Source organism: Prosopis cineraria, unplaced genomic scaffold (genome assembly GCF_029017545.1).
Source record: "Prosopis cineraria cultivar Desert tree isolate PC_DT_omini unplaced genomic scaffold, ASM2901754v1 PC10, whole genome shotgun sequence".
In the NCBI taxonomy this organism is placed as follows: domain Eukaryota; kingdom Viridiplantae; phylum Streptophyta; class Magnoliopsida; order Fabales; family Fabaceae; genus Prosopis; species Prosopis cineraria.
The window spans coordinates 5,248,973-5,269,165 of record NW_026555341.1 but is presented as its reverse complement, the minus strand read 5'-3'; the positions used below and the strand labels follow the sequence as shown (position 1 = coordinate 5,269,165).

General features: G+C 36.2%; 3 protein-coding genes and 1 long non-coding RNA gene across 9 annotated transcripts; 2 read left to right on the top strand and 2 right to left on the bottom strand.

The window, feature by feature from the left end:
• Positions 1 to 5,443: 5,443 nt before the first annotated feature.
• Positions 5,444 to 9,905, top strand: LOC129321512 (uncharacterized). 6 transcript variants are annotated; one of them, XR_008596019.1, is made up of 8 exons: positions 5,444 to 6,101; positions 6,584 to 6,672; positions 6,799 to 6,874; positions 7,653 to 7,702; positions 7,790 to 8,131; positions 8,320 to 8,433; positions 8,927 to 8,965; positions 9,059 to 9,157. XR_008596019.1 is itself a non-coding variant. In XM_054967291.1 (7 exons), exons 1-7 carry the CDS (start codon positions 5,930 to 5,932, stop codon positions 9,233 to 9,235), a joined length of 945 nt encoding a protein of 314 aa, XP_054823266.1. In that variant the 5' UTR covers positions 5,444 to 5,929; the 3' UTR covers positions 9,236 to 9,905. The 6 variants fall into 6 exon arrangements, 4 of the variants coding, with proteins under 4 accessions (XP_054823266.1, XP_054823269.1, XP_054823268.1 ...); XR_008596018.1 differs by having other exon boundaries at positions 7,790 to 8,237; XM_054967291.1 differs by lacking the exon at positions 8,320 to 8,433 and having other exon boundaries at positions 9,059 to 9,905.
• A 2,458-nt stretch (positions 9,906 to 12,363) lies between these two features.
• On the bottom strand, positions 12,364 to 12,843 carry LOC129322009 (vegetative cell wall protein gp1-like). The gene has a single exon (XM_054968038.1). The coding sequence runs from the start codon at positions 12,841 to 12,843 to the stop codon at positions 12,364 to 12,366; it is 480 nt and encodes a 159-aa protein (XP_054824013.1).
• A 1,836-nt stretch (positions 12,844 to 14,679) lies between these two features.
• Positions 14,680 to 19,932, bottom strand: LOC129321511 (putative glycerol-3-phosphate transporter 4). The gene is given in 8 exon segments (XM_054967290.1): positions 14,680 to 15,508; positions 15,706 to 15,750; positions 16,397 to 16,638; positions 16,640 to 16,787; positions 16,790 to 16,930; positions 19,054 to 19,447; positions 19,450 to 19,707; positions 19,709 to 19,932. Coding segments are annotated over 7 exon segments (1,440 nt in total). The 5' UTR covers positions 19,928 to 19,932; the 3' UTR covers positions 14,680 to 15,508; positions 15,706 to 15,712.
• Positions 15,506 to 16,028, top strand: LOC129321513 (uncharacterized). The gene is made up of 2 exons (XR_008596020.1): positions 15,506 to 15,767; positions 15,846 to 16,028. It is a non-coding gene; the product is annotated as an uncharacterized LOC129321513 (long non-coding RNA).
• Positions 19,933 to 20,193: the final 261 nt, after the last annotated feature.

Here is a 20,193-nt window from a genome sequence, read left to right as displayed (position 1 = left end):
AATTTTATAAATCAATTATATACCACACAACATAATCAATTGTATTCAAAATTAATTATACTAATTAATTTTTTTTCATAATTAATTATACTCCAATTCAAACACATCTTAAGAAATACTCTTCTGCCCTCTACTTTGTTTTGACTCTTTCTTCCTTTTTAAAAATTATACCTAAATACTAGAAACTTTTACAATTTTAAATTTAAAAAAAGTACAGCTTTTTATAAATTTTATACTACACATTGATAAGTTGATTAGAAATTAAGTTTTTTTGGATGTTAAAACTTGTAAGAATATTTTGAATTTATGTTTTTTCAAAGACTGCGAGTGATGGTTTAAAAAGAAACATCATCAGTAGTAACATATTAATTTTAAAAGTACAAATAACTCACATATTTTGAAATTTTTCATATTTCATTAATTAATATATCTAGACACTAAAATATCATTAAGCCGAAACATAATAGGATAAACAGTTGAAGAATAGATTTTCTTGGAGGGCCAAAAAAAGATAATTTTATTAACCACCAAAAGAAAAAATACAAACATCAATTCAAACACTAAAAAAAATTACAATACAAACCAACATACAAAAACTCGCCAACCCCCCCCCCCAAAAAAAAGGAACAGATTGGTGACAATGACTAATGAAATTCCAAATTTGCAATTAGTCGCTCCACTGTATCTTATATAATTATATTTTCAGTTTTAAGATTGGAGAGTGAAATAGTGAGAACATGTGAGAAGGATAAATGTAATTTTATAAAAATATTATTTATATCATATTATTATATCCTTGACCTTCCAAATTAAGGAGTCAAGAAAAATGATACGATGTTAAGGGATGGTTGGAAGGCTCCCAAGATGTGAAGCACCGAAACTTCAAATTATCTCCCACATCCATATCTGATATTGATACCAGTCAATATTTTTTTGATACGTATTTGTAAAATATTAAAATATTATTTTTTAATTTTAAAAAATTAATTTTTGATACGTATTCAATATTTTTTAATTGGGAGTTAAATAGTTAGTACTTCAAAGCTGATATTTGAAGAAAATTCTTAGAAACTAAGTTTTATTAAAGATTGTGATGTTAAATTTTTCATTACCAATATCTTTTTTAGGACATTAGTGGAGATGAATGGATGACTTTGATGGTGCTGAAATTTTGAAAGTGACAAACTTATCTCTTGATGAACCACATATAAAAACTATTCTTTTCTCAAATGATTGTCCAAAAGAAGAAGATGTTAATATTATACCTATTAGTATTGACTAAGTAGTAGGTAATTAGGTACATAACTATATATAGAATAAACATACAATAATGATTATGCTTTGCTAGTGTTACTATAAAGCATTATAGATGTATGTTAGTTTGGATATTTTCTTAATTAAAATTATATTTTTAATGTTTTTTGATATTATATATGTATGTATGTATATATGTATATATTAAAAAACATATCATATAATATAATTTTAAAAATAAAAGTATTGACATGTATTCGATACACGTATCGATATGTGTGCATCATAAACCCTAGGTCATTTCACTTTCTTTTAAAAATTTCTCCCAAACAATGATATCAGACTTAAAAAAAATGATAATAAAATTCTTTGGAATACATAAATAAAAATTTGATCCTTTAAAATGTACTAATTTTGCTGAAGTTTTTAAAATTTTTTTTATCATTAATAAATTTATATAAATGATTAAATTGTTCTTGTAGAAAATAAAATGATTTACAAGTTTTTCTTTAAATAGTCACAACTTTTCTTCTTACTTTACAACAATGCAATAGAAATCAAGAATTTAACATACGAAATTATAATTTATTGTTATATATTGCGAATATATGATTTGCTATTGTATTATTGTAAATAAAAAAAGAAAATTATATTATTTAAACAAAACTCGTGAATCATTTTTTTCAACAAGGGCAATTTAATTCATTAATGAGAAAAAAGTTTCTAAGAACTTCAATAAAATTATGGTATTTTGAGTGATCAAATTATCATTTATATTTTTAAAGGATTTTATTATCATTTTTTCTAAGATTTATAACCATCTCATTCCATATTAAAAACTCCCAAATATTACCTTGTCCAAAAATAAAAATATAACTTTTAAAAAACACATTTCACTTGATAATCTTAAGAAGAAAGAATATAATAAGAAAGAAAGAATAATGATTGAAAGATATTTAATGCATTTTTTATGAGATTATTTTATATATTTTATTACATTGAATCACCCCAACATTATTCACTCGAAGACAAGAGTCCAGTCCGAAATTATTATTATGCTAAGGATCTTAGATTGAAACCATTTTTAATGCTTATCATACAAACAAGCATTAAGAACTTTGTATCTTTAAATTGATCATGTTTAATTTGGATAGTTTAGATTTATAATTCTTTATTTTTTTAAATATTTTAATGAATATAAAATTTAAAATAAAGATAATCTCTTAATTATGAGTTTTTTAAAAATAATTTTTTATTTAAAAAATACTATTAAAAAAGCTATAAATATCAACTATGAAAAGTAAATCTATGGGTTTATTTGTTTGTTTTGTTTTTGTTTTTGTTTTTGTTTTGTTTTTTGAAGCAAGGCTTATGCGTCTTAGACGGGGGCTCATCTGTACGATAATACTGACATTGTTGCGAAATTCAACTGCTCGTGGCTGTGACGGAAGCTTTTTCCCAGTAAATGCACATCATGTCTTCACTAAGAACTGACGCACGAACCAGACAATTTAAGCAGTTCGGAGAAGCAAAAATGGACGTGCCCAAATTACAATTCTTAGGTATGACGAGTGTTCGGCCACCGAAGATAACCGTACCACGGCGAGTTCGCCACGTTTTGGCGAGCAACCCCCACCGTCGACTCAGAAACTTTTCTGGGTTATTACACGCAATCATGTATTATGAAAGTTTCAACAAGGAGCTCGGAGACGTACGGGCTCTGGGAGGGTGGACCGTGGAATCACTGACTACAACTATGTCGGAGCATCCACTACTCCCCGGCCGACTTCAGAATAAGGTGGAGGGTGAGGGTGGTGACGCCGCCGGGGAAATGGAAATTGTGTCTAATGATTGTGGCATTCGAATGGTGGAGGCACGAATCTCCACTGCTCTCTCTCAGACTTTCTTGAAACCTGTGAAAAGGATAATCTCGACCACGAGCTTGTCTTTTGGAGGGATATCGACGAGCAGTGTCCTGAGTTCTCACCTCTGTTTTATGTTCAGGCAAGATAGACTGTTCCATTCAAGCTTATGAATACATTATTGGAATGTTATTTATGAATTAGCATTAATTAATAAGTTCAATAGATTGGTCTTTATGATCTTGTGTGGACTGTGATAGGTGGATCACACAAGTGAGCCCATGGGCAGAGGCCCAACCCACAACCCAGTAGCTGTCAGTTATTTACTATTTCTTAACTGACTGAGTTAGAGATAATAGATAATATAATTATTTATTATTAATAAAGCGATTACCGATCTGATCTATATAAGACGATTAGTCGATAACCGCAGAGACACGACTCATTTTCTTCTACTTATATTATTTCTGAACTCTCTGAAAGCTCTGGGGACCTGAGGGTTGTGTAGCTGCCTATACTCGAGGTAATCAAAATTTCTCTAACACCCATGAATTCTTCAGGTACGTATGAATTACTTTATTCTATTATATTATATTATACATGTGAATTGAGATGATCAGATTCAACATACAGTTCACTTAACATCATATATAAACTCGCCAATATGTGAGATGAGATGACGATGATCTGTGTGTTTCTCTCGGGCGACCAACTTCGAATGTGGAGGGTACTGGATCGGAGTCAGCTGCAGTCTGCTGCTGGCCGAGTATCTGGTGGTTGATAATTTCATGAAGAAGTTGGCAGACATACACAAGAACCAAGTACCTCGTAATATTGGAGACACAGAAACACCTATATTTTACCATCTTCGTCTTAAAAATCCAGACTCTCCTCCCACCCATATAACTAGCTGTACGCCATACAAGAATGGAGACTAGAGCCAAAGCTTATCATTCAAAATCACTACTGAAGATTCCGAGTTTGAGAGGGAATTAGCTAGGCTTTGTGTTCGCGAGGCTGAGAAAAAGCTCCGCAGAAGCATGGGTTCGGAGTTTTCTCTGCTTGTCAAGGACTCGTATGAGGTTATTAAGGTGGAGACTTGTTCAGACAGTGAACAAAGCAGGCAGATGTTACTGGGGCTCAAGAATCAAATGAGTGTACTCCATGGGATGAGTTCGGAGAGTACGACGTTGAGTTTGAGGAAAGGAGCAGGCCTGTTCATGTGGCTCGTTGGATCGAATCGGCTTCTGATAGGAACGCTGTCGCAGTCACATGCCCAAAGGAGGGCGTCTCGGTGGCGATTGTAGTTGTTATTACACTTCCTGCTCAAAACGGGACTTAAAAATGATCCATATAGTGATCATTTTCATATATGCTGTTTTTCTCAAGTGAATTTGCTATTTTATAATATGTCAGAAGTAACTTAGCATAGTTCGTCTTATTTATGAATAAATCAAATTATTTTATGTATGGAGATTTGAGCCATGCTGGTGGTCAGTCGAAGATTTGGAAAAAGGTTGGATCCACGGCTAGGTTTTGGATCAGCTTTTGAACTTTGAGAGTGGAAGGTGCTGCTCTGTAGATTACTTCAACACCCAATGGTATGTATTTACGTTAATTTATAAAACCTGCTTGTCCTAGATTTTGCGCGATATTTTGAGGTACCTCAAGTTATGTTCCTGCAAACTAGTTGTGACGTGTCATTTATTATTACATGATATTATTATTCATCATTTCTAAAATACATAAAGCATCCCAATATCCAAAGACATTCATAGAGTGTTTTTTTAATATTTATATTATTATATCTTGTTTTATTTGTAATAAATTTATTCTCCCTAATTTATAGATATATATAGTATTGTTTGAGAGACCATGCCTACCTTCATAATTTCAATTTAAATAATTAAAATTATATAATATAAAACTTTATTAATTTTGAATTATAGATTTTAAACATTAAGAATTAGTTAAAATTAATGTCTAAAATCCATATAATCTACACTTGACCAAATGAAGGAGTTGCAATAGATGATATTACTCTATATATAATTGTATGTTTTAGACTACAGACTGCAGTTTACATGGCCTAAAGAATTATTTGTAATCTGTTATTATGTTCTATAACAACTAAGTCCGTTGATCTTTTGACGCTCAACAATCCTTCTCCGGTCGAGAAGAGTCTCATCCTTTGGGCCAATCATGTGGGATAGGCTTTACCCTTATTCTTATATGGGCCTTAAGTACAAAGCCCATCCTATAAATTCTTTTCGGGCTTAATAATATAAGCATAAAAAATGATGTGTTTACCCCCCAAAAAACAAACACGGATTTATGTACGGGAACACCCCAAGTTTGACGATCAGATAGCCGATCAGAACTTAGGTGCAGCTTCTCGGCTCAAAGCAACTGGATCACTAGCAACATAATTTTGTCCCTCCCTGGGGAGATATAAGAATTCGGAAGTAATTTTGTTCTCTTGGCTCGGTGGTGAAATTTCGCGAGAACCATGTTGGCACGTTTACAGAAGCAAGCTCAAGATATGTTTGTCTTAGTTTGTTAATACCCAAGCTTGACCTTTCCTTCTTGCTTTCAACAACGCGCTGGTGCCTGACTTGGCCATTGCCTCTGTAATTTTATGTTTCAGTTAAGAGGTAAGATAGAGGGAAGTTATGCGGGAAATCTTGAGGAAGAAAGAAAGGGCTTTTGGTTTTGGAATTCGAAGGGTAAAATCTCAGCAATTAAGAGATAGAGTCTTCCTACTTTAGTTGGAATATAGAGCTGGGGAGAAAGTCTAGGAGGCTTGTGGAGGAATGGAGAGTGGGAGTAGTGTTAGTGGTATTAATAGCATAGATAGCAATGAGGGAAAGGCTTTTCAGGCAATGCGAATAGGGAATCCATTTACTTTCAAAGTGGGACAAGTATTTACAGGTTTTGGCATCGGCTGTGGTGCAGGAATCGGTGTTGGCCGCCCTATAAATTTAGGTACTTTCTTCAACCCTTTCATTTTTTCACCCACTTTGTTTCTTTGAATTGTTGCAGGCAGTGATGGATTTGGGTGGCTTTTTCAAACCAAAAAAAGGGGACACTGATTCACAAACTTCTTCTAACAAATCATGTATCTATTTTGTTTCATATGCTAGTCGTTTGAAATTTGGACGTTAACCTTGTTTAATCAATACTAGAAAAGGAGCTAATGTGGAATGCGAAGCGAGGGAATTTCTTTTAAGTAGCAGCTGCAGCCCAAAGGGGAATTACTTTAGATGATTATCATGCATTTTGTATTTCTTATGTTTGTCTCTCGGCATTGTATATTTTATTTGTTTTAATTTTTAACTAAATATCCGTTGAATTATTATTGATTTGCTTTTTCATTATTTTCCTTCTTTAGTATGGTTTTAGGCGTACCTTTTTTTTTTAATTAAAATTTGACCAGTCTAAGTCTAGGACAAATTAATTCCATGTAGGTGCTATACCCATGCTGAATCAAGTAATGAGTGCCACCAGGGGAGCAACTGATGCATTTTCTGGTGTTAGCAGACATGTAAACAGTTCTGTGAGTAAAAATTCGTCTTCTATATTTAAAGCTGGGGTTCCTGTATAACTTCGATTCCTTTTTTACTTCTATAATTTCTTAATAAATAAGATTTTAATCAATTTTTGTTTCTCATATTTTATTCAGTTGAGGAAGTTAGGAGCTAAGAAAGTTGAAGTGGGCATTGGATGTGGAGTTGGTTTTGGTCATGGCTTTGGAGTTGGTATGTCAAGAGCATTCACTTTCTAATATCTCTTTGAAGTTTTGAAGATTCTTATGCACTAATTTTGGGAGTATCCTTTTCTCTGTTCTCTAGAAAATAGACTAACGTTTCTTTTACAATTTTTTGTATTGAAATATTAAAACCATATATTTCTTTTCTTGGTTGATCTTGCAACGCATGATGTGAATTCATCCTATAAACTGGATATTCATATCACTATTTCCATAAGTTAATGTTTTGATGTTACAATTGCTGTAGGCTCCGTATCCATAGAAGCATTTCAGTTTTAGTGTGATATGAATGGTTCTTGAAAATGCTCCTAGGAGGGCAGCTTTCAAGTATTCCATGGTTTATATAACTGTGTTTTATCATATAAATAAATATACATTAGTTAACCATGAACTGTAATTTATCACAGTAAGTGCAGGAGATGGAAGGTAATTTAGAAGCTAAACCATAAACTTTATGTTTCTGTGTGCACCGTACATTGAGGCATAAAAATGTGAATGGTCTGATTTGACACTATTTTTCTAGACCTCTAGAGTACACATTAAACTGAAACCTTGAGCTTGTCAGGGAATAAATCATATTTTCCTGGTTTATTTCTCTTTACTTCTTGTAGCCAACTCCACCTAGCAGGATAAGGTTTATTGTTGTCGTTTTATGTCTCTTTGCTCCAAGACTTGGGTAATATTCATCTGGCCACTTTACTTGAAGGCGGTATTTAATGTTTTATAAAAAAATTTTGTTAATAGCAAGTTTTTTCCTTCTATGATAGGCCTTGCTGTGAAACCCGGCGTGTTGCATCAAATTCAAACTAATCTTATAGTATGTTAAATTTTCTCTAATCTCAAGAGTTTCTTTTATTATCTGGTATTTTTTATGTATGACAAATTTTAATATTCAATTTGTCAGATAGCAATGATGAAGATGATGATAAAGCTTGGAATTGCCCCCAAACTGCCCTTTGGTCGGGGTGCCTTGCCATCATCCTTGCAAAGTAGCATTGGCATGATCAATGCAGCATCAAACCAAACATCTATGGGAAACATGATGCAGCTGGCAACAAAAGCACTAGACCAAACATCTCAAGGCCAAACAGGGTCTCAACCTATGCAAATTGGTTCAGTTTCTGAAAATGCACCATTAAAAGGCATAGCAGTTGACTCTGCTTTTGGCAGTCGAACTGAGAAGGTTCTCAATGACTTTATGCAAAATCCATTGCTGAAGGGTGAGGGAGATGCAAATGATGAAGGGGTATGCACAATGCAATCAATGCTCGGTGTTTACATGTTTGCTATCTTTCTTGATGATAGAACAAAGGAAAACTATAGGAGTAATCCACCAAATATTATAATTAGATGTATGCCTTTTCTTCCATCTACTAAAGTGCACCAACTTTCCTTGCTTTCTTTTTGGGTAAACATTTTTCAGTTTTTTTTCAGGATTAATAAAATGGAAGAGATTGCTTTCTTGATGTTTAAACAACTCTTTCAAGAGGATACTTACAGAATAGTGGCATTGATGATGGAATTTTTCTCTTGATCAGAACTGTTCTGGTGATTGATTGGACTTAAGGAATAGGCTAATAGCAACTTCCTGGTCAGAATTGTTGTTGAGGCCGGAAATAATTGGTTGCCAATTGGGAGTGATGAATATCAATCTCTATTGATTAATGCTACTCTATTTTAGTTTTTATGCCCTTGTGCATGTATGCCCCATCAGTTTATTTCCCTATTAAAATGGGGGCCTGTGGAATTACATGATAGTCTAAAAAATTTTGGAGCAACAAATGAGGATGAGGTGATGAAGTTTTTGAAAGTTTACGCTTTTGAATATAGGTTTGATGGTTTTTTGTGGTTCTCATGTGAGTCTTGCATTAATATCTGAATTCATTTTGTCAAACGCGAAATCTGAAGCAGATAAAGTTGGTATCAGTTAACTTTTGATTAGTGAATTTGTCTGATGGAATGTTCTTTTTACTTCCTTCTTTTTAGTCGTTCCCCTGGGTTGATCCAATATTATGTGTCCTAATCCAAGGGTATATTGCAGGCCAGGCGATTGCAATCGGAGAATGACATACTTAAGATGGTAATTTTTCATTCTTACCATGTTCATTGTGCTATTTGCTTTGTTGTTAAAGCTTTGAAAGATTAAATTTATTGAAGTTGGTGGGCGATTCAGGTCTTGAAGCACCAGAAAATTATTGAAGAACTGGTGGAGGAAAACGAGAAGCTTCGCCAGATACTGTTGGAAGACCTGAAAATACCATCTAACAAGCTCCATGCAAGTTCTTCAGTTAGAGATAAGTTGCCCTGTATTGATTGTATTGAGTGCCGAAGAAAGCAAAGAAAAACGTAGGTTAAAGTATAAGAAGAAACGATGAGCTCATTAAAAGTGCTTACCTTACCAACCATTCCTCGTGACAGCCTTTCATGTTTTTGCCTTGCTCTGTAGTGTGTGCTTTGTAGTCCCCAACGCCCATGTAAGGGTTTCTCATCATTGTTCATTGTTTATTCGTTACAACTTACATGATACTGTATCAGTACAAGCTACCATTGCCGGCCATTCTTCACGAGAACAAAAATAGAATTTTTTTTTTTGGCCATTGAACAAATAATTTTCTGTGGTCCAACCAAGTACATTGTGGGAAGTGATCATTAGGTCTGCACACAGCACGCAAAAACTCAAGGAGGCAACGAGAGAACTTTTATATGTGTGACAGACTTTACCAACAAAGGCGGCAGGAGAGGCCAATTTCTTTGTTAAAGATCAACAACTTATCAATGATCCGTCGAATTGTGGTTTTGACTATATTCTTGCACAAGGCACGCTATTTGTTCAAGTTACCGTGTCTCATATTTGTGTGCCTGCCTGCGTTCAAGTTATTCCGTCTGAGTCTGGCATTTTCTGTTGATCCCTCTATGGTTTTAAAAGAGAATACTTTCTCTCTCTATTAGTTTCTTTTCTTCATGCTTAAGATATTACTGGCCTACTTTTATAATTTTGGATGAAAATGCATTTTTGTTTCCATACTTTCCTGTGATAAGCATTAAATACCATATATTAATAGATGGGGCATTTTTCCTACTAAATAATATTTTAGAGGAGTAAAAATCTCCCTTCATTCCAAGAGCTCTTTAAAGGAAAATATAAGTATAAAAATGTATTTTAATTTAAAAATAAATATCAGTGAATACTTTATTTTAAGCAATGATTATTTCTTTTTTTTTTTGTTATGATAACCAGAATATCGGTTGAGATGGTTTGAGTATGTACAAAGAAGATCAAGGGAGGCACCAGTGAGAAGAGTGGAACATATAACTTTGAGTCCAATTAAGAGAGGTAGAGGAAGGCTTAAGAGAACACTCTTGGAAGTTATTGAACGCAATCTCTTAATTAATAATATTTCTAAAAGCTTGATAAATGATAGAGCACAATGGCGTCTTGCAATCCATATAGTCGACTCCACCTAGTGGGATAAAGGCTAGTTATTGTTGTTGTTGTTGTATGATAATCAGAATGAAGTACACAATTACAACTTCTTTTTTACAATTTGCATATTTAGTAATTGCTGAAGTTAATAATTAAAAAAAATTCTAGCATATTTACATGAATAATTCAAACTAGAATGTTTTCCAAAGTATGTAATGATTATTTTTAACTTGAGATTTAGAAACTTGTAAAATAAAAAAAATTGGGAACGACAAAAATAAAAGCTGAATAAATAAGGAAGGAAAACGCAATTCGATGCCGAGAGTAAAAAGAATAAAACTCAAATTTAATGGGGGAAAAATCTCTGCAAAACTTATTAAACATGTGGGTGCTTCTATTTGAACTCCAGCGTATGGAAGACAAAAAATGAGGTCGCTTAATCCACGTGGCTAACCTGTGATTGAAACTTCGCATTGAGAAAAGTTTGGTGATGCAATACAACGTGGAGTTTCTATTTCTATTAGTACAGTTAATTATGCTTACAATATTTAATGGGTTGGTAATTCACGAGTCCAGTACAGGTCACGGACCACACAGTGAGGGGCGAGTAATGTTGGGGTTGAAATTGGAAGTTAGTGCATGACAAGTTTCACGTCATAACACTCTTTGAAGTGGAATCTAATGCCTTTTTAATCGTTTTCAATGTTGTTGTAAATTCTATAAATGATTATAATCACAGAATGAATCAATACCTGCTGGAATAAATTGAAGGATCTTTGGAAAAGAAACGCTTTTGTTCCGATTTTATGCTCAAGTGCTCACCCTTTCTAGACTCTTCTCCTCCCCACTACTCCCATTTCAATACAATAAACCACAGCCACACATATACTGACTTGCAATTTCTCTCTCTTCTTTTGCCGTCACACTTACTTGGAAGTTGACTCCAAGTCTTCGAACCAGATGTTGAAAACTAATATTATAAAAGGATCACATGATTCTCTTTTTTTTTTTTTTTACGAGAAAGAAAACTACTCTAATTCTCTGATTCGTTAAAACTTAAAAGAACTTTTTTTTTATCATAGAACATTTATTCATCTATCATAAAAGGATAATTTTCTCTCTTTCCTTGATGAGCCAGGGAAAAGGGATAATTAACAGCTTGTAAGATGTGTTACGATTATAAAACGAAGAGGCATTGATTGAGGTCAGAAAATACAATAACATGGACATGGTACTCTCTTTTTTTATTTTTATTTTTAGTTGAAGGAGAAGACACTGAAATTAAAGTTACAGGATCAAACTCGCAGACTCCCACTAAAAATAAACTTGATGTTGCTGGGCCAACCGAGTTGTGGTGTTTTGCTTTTGTTTGTGCCCCTTGGGTTTGTTCTTGTTCATCAACAAAATTCCAAGGTGGCGAGGAAACACGGCTTCTTGAACACTGGCTCCCACATTTTTCCACTCCAATGTCTAAACAAATCACCGCCTTTCCTTTTTCATCTTTCCACCACCACCACACTTGTAGTTGCTCATCATCCCATTACCCATTAAGCAATCTCACTTTCTTTCTTTCCTCAGGCTCACCAGAGCTTTCCCAATAACCCTATTTAAGTATCAGGGACCCGTGCCTCCATCATTCACGGGTTTCAGAATCAGGCCTTGTTTACTTGATTTCGCATAGGTTAAGCTAACCTTAAAATTCTTGTCAAAACTTGAAGTTACTAGCGGAGTTAGAAACAGAGCCAACAATTGGACTTTGCATTTCCAGAAAAAAGTTGTGAAGCAAGTAGGTGCTCTGTCACACCAGGAATGGAACCAGAAAAGAAATCAGCAAATCTCTCTTATTTTAGCTACACAACGGTACAATGTGACAAATGATGTAATATACCTCTCTCTAAGATAGTCACAACCTCCCAAACAAATCACTAGAGGATCACCTCAAGAATCATCCACGAAATCTAAGTGAACAGAACAGAACCCCCGGGGGGGGTGTGGAATAACTACCCAGATACATATGTCAATCTACATGTAATTCAAGCAAAGACGCTGTGAATTTAAGCAAGAAGCAGAGCAGCTCCTCCACACAAGGCTGCCAAGGCCAGACTGCTTCCATGAACAGCAGCGGTGTTGTTGGAATTCGGTGTTCCCGGTGGCGGCGCTGACAGTGGCGGCGAAGGTCCAGATGTGCTCGTTGGGGAAGGCGGTGGACTAGGTTGTGGTGAGGTTGACGGCGACGGCGACGGCTGGGGCGGAGGAGGAGGAGGTGAAGGTGGTGAGCTTGCTGATGGGCCAGGGCCTCCGGCACTTGGTGAGAGTGACGGAGCTGGGGAAGAAGACGTTGGAGAAGGCGAGGTAGAAGAGGTCGGAGGCCGAGATGGGGCGGTGGGAGGGGTTGACATGCTCGGAGAAGGTGTTGCAGCGGTTGTTGGTGGCTTGGCAGATCCTCTGGGTGCAGGGGAGGGAGCCTGAGCAATGGACAATGAGAGGAGAGCCAAGGACACGGCTATCGCAAACATGGCATGTGTAAGCGCCATGGCCGGGGGAAAAGAGAGAACTTGGGAGTCGCAGAGGAAGCAAGGGGAAGAAAGAGGCTGAGGAATTGGCTCTCTGTGAAGAACAAAGCAACGGCGTCCTGAGATTGATATATAGCAAGAGATCAATCTCCACTTGTGTCACACCAAGATGCACCAATAGTCCATGCTATCAATCCAAGTTGACACGTGCAAAAAGAGAAGAACTTGACCAGGAGGGGCATCTTGTCCAAATCCCTAACATCAATCTAACATGGTAAATTACCATTTTTACTATCATTTATTTCAACTCTTAAAAAATATAAAATATTTTTAATTAAATTTTATTTTTAATAAAATAATTACTTATTTTTAAATTAATTTTATTTTTTTATATTTATTCATATTAAATACCCTACAATAAATATAAAGTCATTTATTAATAGGAATATTTAAAAAAATAATAATGATTATACTTTAAAAAATTAAAAATGTCTTACATTTTTAAACATCTAATTTCTCAAAAAATATCTTACATTTTTTAACGTAGGAAGTATATAATATAACAAAAATAAAATAAAAAAAACAGTACGTTAAATGATCTACACATCAATGATAATTGAATCATATGTAAATATGTAACATGATATCATAGCATTGGTCACTAGATACTTAACAAGAAGTTATACATGTTACTTTTATAATCTTCATTCACTTTAAATACATGATTTTAGAGTTATAAAAAAATCAAAATTTGATTTGTAAGACAAACGAATAAAGATAAAGAGCATAAGATGGTGTTGGTCGAATATTGATGTTGGTTTATATCTGTATTTTGATTTATCTGCTGTTTTTTTTTTTATGGAGACTTTAGATATCTTAAATTTTTATACACTAATCTTTTTATCTTAATACAAGTTTGACTGATATTGAAAAGAAAAAATGAAGAGCATAAGATTAAGAAGCAATAGAAAAAGGGGTCTATTATGTATTTGTTTATTTATTTTGGTAAAGAAAAGGTGAGGTTATTATTTCCTGAGTTGATTATAAAGGGGGAAAAAGCAGGAAGGATCCGGGCGTCCGCAAAGGGGGAAAAGGGCACTTTAACAAAAGCCAATGACTATAGACAAAAGAAGCAGCCACCAAGGAAGGATGTAATGGTAATTGTCTTCATTTATAATATATATTATCGTCATTTACTCATTTATTTTTCATTTTAACGTGGAATTAGTAATGAGAACAGGAAATGAAGCAGTGATATGATGATGAATGATTGATACGAAGAGGTAAAGTGATGGGGAGGACATAGCAGCCTCAAACCCAAATCCACAGAAAAAGGAGAGATTCATTCATTCTCCAACAGCATCGAAGAGGATTGTGTGGGACTGGGAACAAAAGAGAGTGATGGGCAGGCCAGGTTGTCACCCACCACGATTGATCACACTGTGAAGTAAATACTAAATAGTATTGCAGCCTACTCGCAATCCCATCCCCAAACCTTCTCTCTATTCTTAGACTACACTCCAATTATCTGACCTCACTCTCACGTCTCTCTCTCTCTTTTTTCTTTCTTTTCAAAAAAAAAGTGATGTTGATGATAAGGGATGGCCTGACTTGAGAAGGGACAAGATGAGCAGAATAGGCATAGGAATGGGTTAGGAATTCCAAACAGACTATTTCGAAATTAATGCTCAAGGTAAGGCGACGGACATTTCTTTTTCTTCCTCCTCCTTAGTTGTGCTAAATTCATTACTTGTATTCGGGGTCTGGTAACTGTTTGATGTTGGGTTTGTTGATTGTTAAACGTGGCATGGACCACAACCAAAAGTCAGTCAAGTGGCTTTTTTCATGGGGTGATGGGTCAGTCAACTGTGTTGATTTTTCAGCTTTGTCCGTTTTCATGTGCCAGATGGCAAAACTAACATTGGGGGTCAACGAGACTTGAGTGGAAACAAACAAGATGCAATTAATTGAGTTGAATGGTCGGTTGATCCGAGTCTCAATATGTGAGCTGGGGTGGCGTTGGAGAAATTTCTTGAGACCAACGCAGCTCCTGCCCCTCCTAACCATATTAGCATCGGATCAGCCCAAGAAATTTCATACCTCACACCCCAAGTCTCTTCTTTTTTCGCCAATGGCCAAATAATCCCTCAATTATTAGATGGTGGTGAGAGTCTGCGCATTGATGAAACGGTGCTTTCCAAATAGACAGGTCCATCTCTACATGTTTCTCACAACACTTGTAGTAAACAGCCCGGTCTTTCGTAGAACCCAGTACGGCGTCATTACTCATTCCATATATCCCCTTCATCGTCAGCATAAATCATCATACCAGCCTGTCACAGCCTGTGTTGTGCCCATCAACTTCTTTCCCCTTGTCTTTTTGCAAGTTTCTCGCAGAAACTCCACATTCTCTGTATTATACTGGACTTGTAGGACTACTGCTTCATTAGCACTTCCCCTTGTTAAAAAAAGAAAAAAGAGCCTACTACTATAATTTACTGCTCTCTTCATCTAACTTGCCAAGCCATGTCTTATTTCTTCTTGTCTTCACTCAAAACCTGGGATTCTTGGATGGCCCTTACTTTTGGCACCTCCAGCAGGGACACCCCACACAAAATTTAACTTTCATTCCGCCTCCTGCCTTCTGACTTACACAATCACCGCCATAGCTCCTCCCCTTTTGTATCTGTACAACATATATTTCACTTGTCAGATGAGCAATATCAATGTCTCATCTTTTACCACTTGTATATCATAACGTTATATCACAAAAAGTGAGGATCCATATTATAAGCTACTGTCAGAACCACTAACCATGTCTTGCGATTTGTTTTTCTTATTAAAATGGAGTGTTAATTAGATCTTGAAAGTTTGAGGTCAAACCTGTGCATCAGTTTTCCTCATCAAGAAGGGGCCGAGATGCAGCGGCTGCAAAAAGATCACCAGTAAGTCCAAGCACATCAGAAACATTATAACGATGAACATATGGACAAATAATCAAATATTGAGTTTGACATATGCAGAAACAACTGTGTGATCAGTGAGAAATTGGGAGTGCTACTTCTTTGGTTGTTAATTGTTTCACAGAAGGGTGTGGCTGTATAAACAAGGGTATAAATCTGGAAAAAAACCTCACATAATACCATGCAACTTCAATGGAGAAGGGTTACATCTAACCAAGGATAATTTGGTTCCTTTATTCAGAATTTCAACAAAGTACATGTTGGTTGACAATGCTTTTGTAGTCTCACACCAGAACTAACTTATCCATGGGATAGATGTTGCACGATAAGCACTGTACTATATTGAAAAATGCAAAGAAAGAAGCAGGAAAAAAGTCAGTGAATCAGGAATCATGTCATAACTCCTTAAAAAATTTTCCTTCAATTAAACACTGAAATCAGTTCAATGACTACTCAATTCAAGCGAAACTATATTTTCAATTTGGTAACATTCACTTACACAGACGTTGCTAGACGACCTTAACATCATGTGCCCAGAACTGAGTCTGTACCACAATTTCCGCAAACCACAAATCCATTCAATGAGAAGATTTAAAGTTGGGACATATTACCTCGAGGGCTATGGCTTGCACGAGAGAGAGGTATTGATTTGCCAGTTTTCTCAGCAATTTCAGCTATCACCAAACGCGATAAAAGGAGCCCAGAAACAAAAGCACTCAACATGAGCATAATAAAAACTTCATCCCAACCTTTTCTTGAAATGAAGCCAGTAATAAGAGGGCCAATAGCCGCCCCAACCGATCCCGTGCCATCCATTATGGCAGTCACAGTAGCTAGAGCACGAGAATCACCTGTGCGTACCCAGGTCTGCAGAAACCGCAGTGGTGATGAGCGCATACGGACCATTTACAAATAGTCCAGTCACCACCATAAGTGCAATGTTGAGGTTCATAGAAAGATTCCCATATGATCGGTACAGAAGCATAGAAAGAATACAGCATACATGAAGCTAGCTGCTGTAATAGCACGGGCACGCAGTCTGTCAGATATATAGCCAGCAAGAATGCCTCCAAAAATCCCCCCTACATCCAATAAAGCAGAAAGATTGCCGGCAGATTTCACGGAGATATACTCCCCACCAATTTCTGTAACATCATAAAAAAGAATAGGATGATTAACTGTTGCAGTAGATGCTAATTTCAGTGTTACGTTACAAGAAAAAAGAAAATGGCAAATGGTAGAACTAACGGACCTGATTGTATATCTATCGAAGCGTGAAAATGTTTAGGTGAAGAAGGGGTGAGATGGTTAACTAAGTTATTTAATGTGATTTTACGGTCCAAGAAAATGCCTGATGAGTGGAGAGAAGTACATTAATTCCTATTTATAAAAATAAAGGAGATATTCAGAATTGTACTAACTATAGAGGGATTAAACTCATGAGCCACACAATGAAATTGTGGGAGAAAGTAATTGAGCACAGGTTGAGATTGGAGACAAGTATTTCTGAAAATCAATTTGGTTTTATGCCAGGTAGATCAACTACAGAGGCAATTTATCTACTAAGGGAATTAATGGAAAAGTATCGTTGTAAAGATAAAGATCTACACATGGTTTTTATTGATTTGGAAAAAGCTTATGACCGTATACCAAGAGAAGTGCTTTGGAAAGCGTTGGAAAAAAAGGGAGTACGGATTGCTTATATTAAAGCCATACAAGATATGTATAGGGGGTAAAAACTAGTATAAGAACGCCTAGTGGTCAAACAAAGGATTTTCCTATAAAGATTGGACTACATCAGGGATCATCTCTGAGTCCTTATTTATTCAACTTGATTTTAAATGTTTTGACGGAACATATTCAAGAGGAAATCCCGAAATGTATGCTCTTCGCGGATGATATAGTTCTTATAGCAGAGACAAGAGAAGAGGTTAATTGCAAACTTGAGTTATGGAGGAGGACATTGGAGTCGAAAGGTTTTCGTCTGAGTAGAAGTAAGACGGAATATTTATATTGTAAATTTGGTAAAGGACTATTCGAAAATAATTTGGAAGTGAAATTGGGAGATCAAATTATATCTCAAGTGGAAAAGTTTAGATATTTGGGAGCCATTATTCAAAATGATGGCGAAATCAGTGGAGATATTTCACATAGAATTCAAGTTGGGTGGTTTAATTGGAGAAAAGCTAAAGGAGTTATTTGTGACCGTAAGGTGCCTAATAAACTTAAAGGAAAGTTTTATCGTACTGCTATCAGACCGGCAATGTTATATAGTAGTGAATGCTGGGCTCTAACGGGACAGCAAGAGCATAAAGTTGGAGTAGCAGAGATGAGAATGTTACGATGGATGTGCGGACATACACGTAAAGATAAAATTCGAAATGAGCACATACGTGAAAAAGTGAGGGTGGCACCTATTGAGGAAAAAATGGTAGAAAATCGGTTGAGATGGTTTGGGCATGTACAAAGAAGACCAAGGGAGGCACCAGTGAGAAGAGTGGAACATATAACCTTGAGTCCGATTAAGAGAGGTAGAGGAAGGCCTAAGAGAACACTCTTGGAAGTTGTTGAACGTGATCTCTTAATTAATAATATTTCTAAAAGCTTAATAAATGATAGAACACAATGACGTCTTGCAATTCATGTAGCCGACCCCACCTAGTGGGATAAAGGCTTGTTGTTGTTGTTGTTACAAGAAAAAAGAAAAAAAGAAAACAGAGCAAATTATTAGGGACCTCCACTTGCATGGGGTTGTGTACTGTCAGATGCATATTGATTGGGTAGTATGGATAAAGTTGGCTGCATCATCATATGCAAATTTTGTGTAGTTTATAATTCTGAGTAGTCTGAACCAAAAACTAGACTTTTAAGAGACCTCCAATTGCATGGGGTTACTCACTGTCAGTTGGAATGGTTTTCCTTTATCAGAGTTATCAAATCCCGAAATTGATTTGCCAGGTTAAAAAATTGTAAGCAGGAGAATTTGGTCAGTTTTCAATACACACATTGACATGACATCACAAGTTCACAACGAAATTGATGAATTTCTAGCAGTGAACATTTGTAGAAGCAATCATTAGTGAAGAACTGAAAAAGTCTCCTAAATGTGATCAAGTACATTCTCTTCAGCGGACCCACGTGTCTCCACAGGTGATCACTAATTGCTCTTTTGTCCTCCAACTATCAACATCTCTAAAATCTAACTCAGCCAATAAATAACCAACTGAAAAAAATGTTACGACTAAAACGAAAGTAGATTCATGTTCACCTGTCCGACTTAAGTAATACGGCCCCCACTACAGAAACGTGTAGGCAACAAGCTTGGCGAAGAAAAGGCAGAGCGCAAAGGTTATTACTCCCGGGATCCTACATGCTTCAATAATCCCAACACTCTTTCTACTCACAGAGCCTTCTACAGAAGCCAAATCTGCCTCCCCTTCTGATGTAATAATCTGAGGCTGAGCCTCTTCACCATAATGCACCTCCTCTGGATAAGCCGGCAAGAACAAGTAAACAATCAATCCTCCTCCAAGTACCATTAATGATGCTGGAGCAATGAAAGACCAACCCCACCCAAAGTCGAAAACACTAGCAGCGAGAAGTGAGCCACTTATGTTACCAAAAGAAATGTGAGCATTACAGATACCCATTATCAATCATTCAATCCCCTCTTCCCCTTCCCAAACCAGTTTCTAACCACAGCAACAACGCAAGGCCAACCCGTTGCCTGAAATAACGCTGCCATCATTTGCATTACAAGATAGAACCAGAAAGAGTGAACATTCGAGAAGTACCCCATCCCAAAGAGCCCAACAAAAATTCCACTCCCAACCATCCCCGTGGTTAAGAACAATCGAAGGTCTAGAGTATCCCCCAAATGGCCGGCAACATACATTCCCAGAGAGTAACAAGCTAGGAACGCAAACATCAATCTCTCCCAATTTCGAAGTGCCATCGGGTCCTTCAAAGGGGGCCTACCCTTTACCCATAAACTTAGGATCGTGGGTGAGCTTAGGATAAGCGTGAGGATGCAATACGCTCTTGACGATGCCGTGGTAGCAAGCATATGCTATGAATGTGATCATCAGAACTATATATCTGTAGGTTTTGAGGCGCCAATCCTTGCCTCTGACGCTTCTCATGAGAAGAATCCAGGGTGGGGTTCCCCCGGTTGTTCCAGAACGCTGACACATCATTGAGATGAAGCAAGGAATCATCTGCGCACTGCGGTGTAATATAATTTGCGAAGGTTGAATTTTCACGAAGCGTGAGCGATACGTAAAGGGGATGGTAACATGCCTGAACTTTAGAGGATCCTTTTCATCACAAAATCATCCTCACAATGCACCCATCTTTTCGTACTTTTCAATTCATCTCCAAACTCGCCAGTTTCTATTAGTCGGGCGCA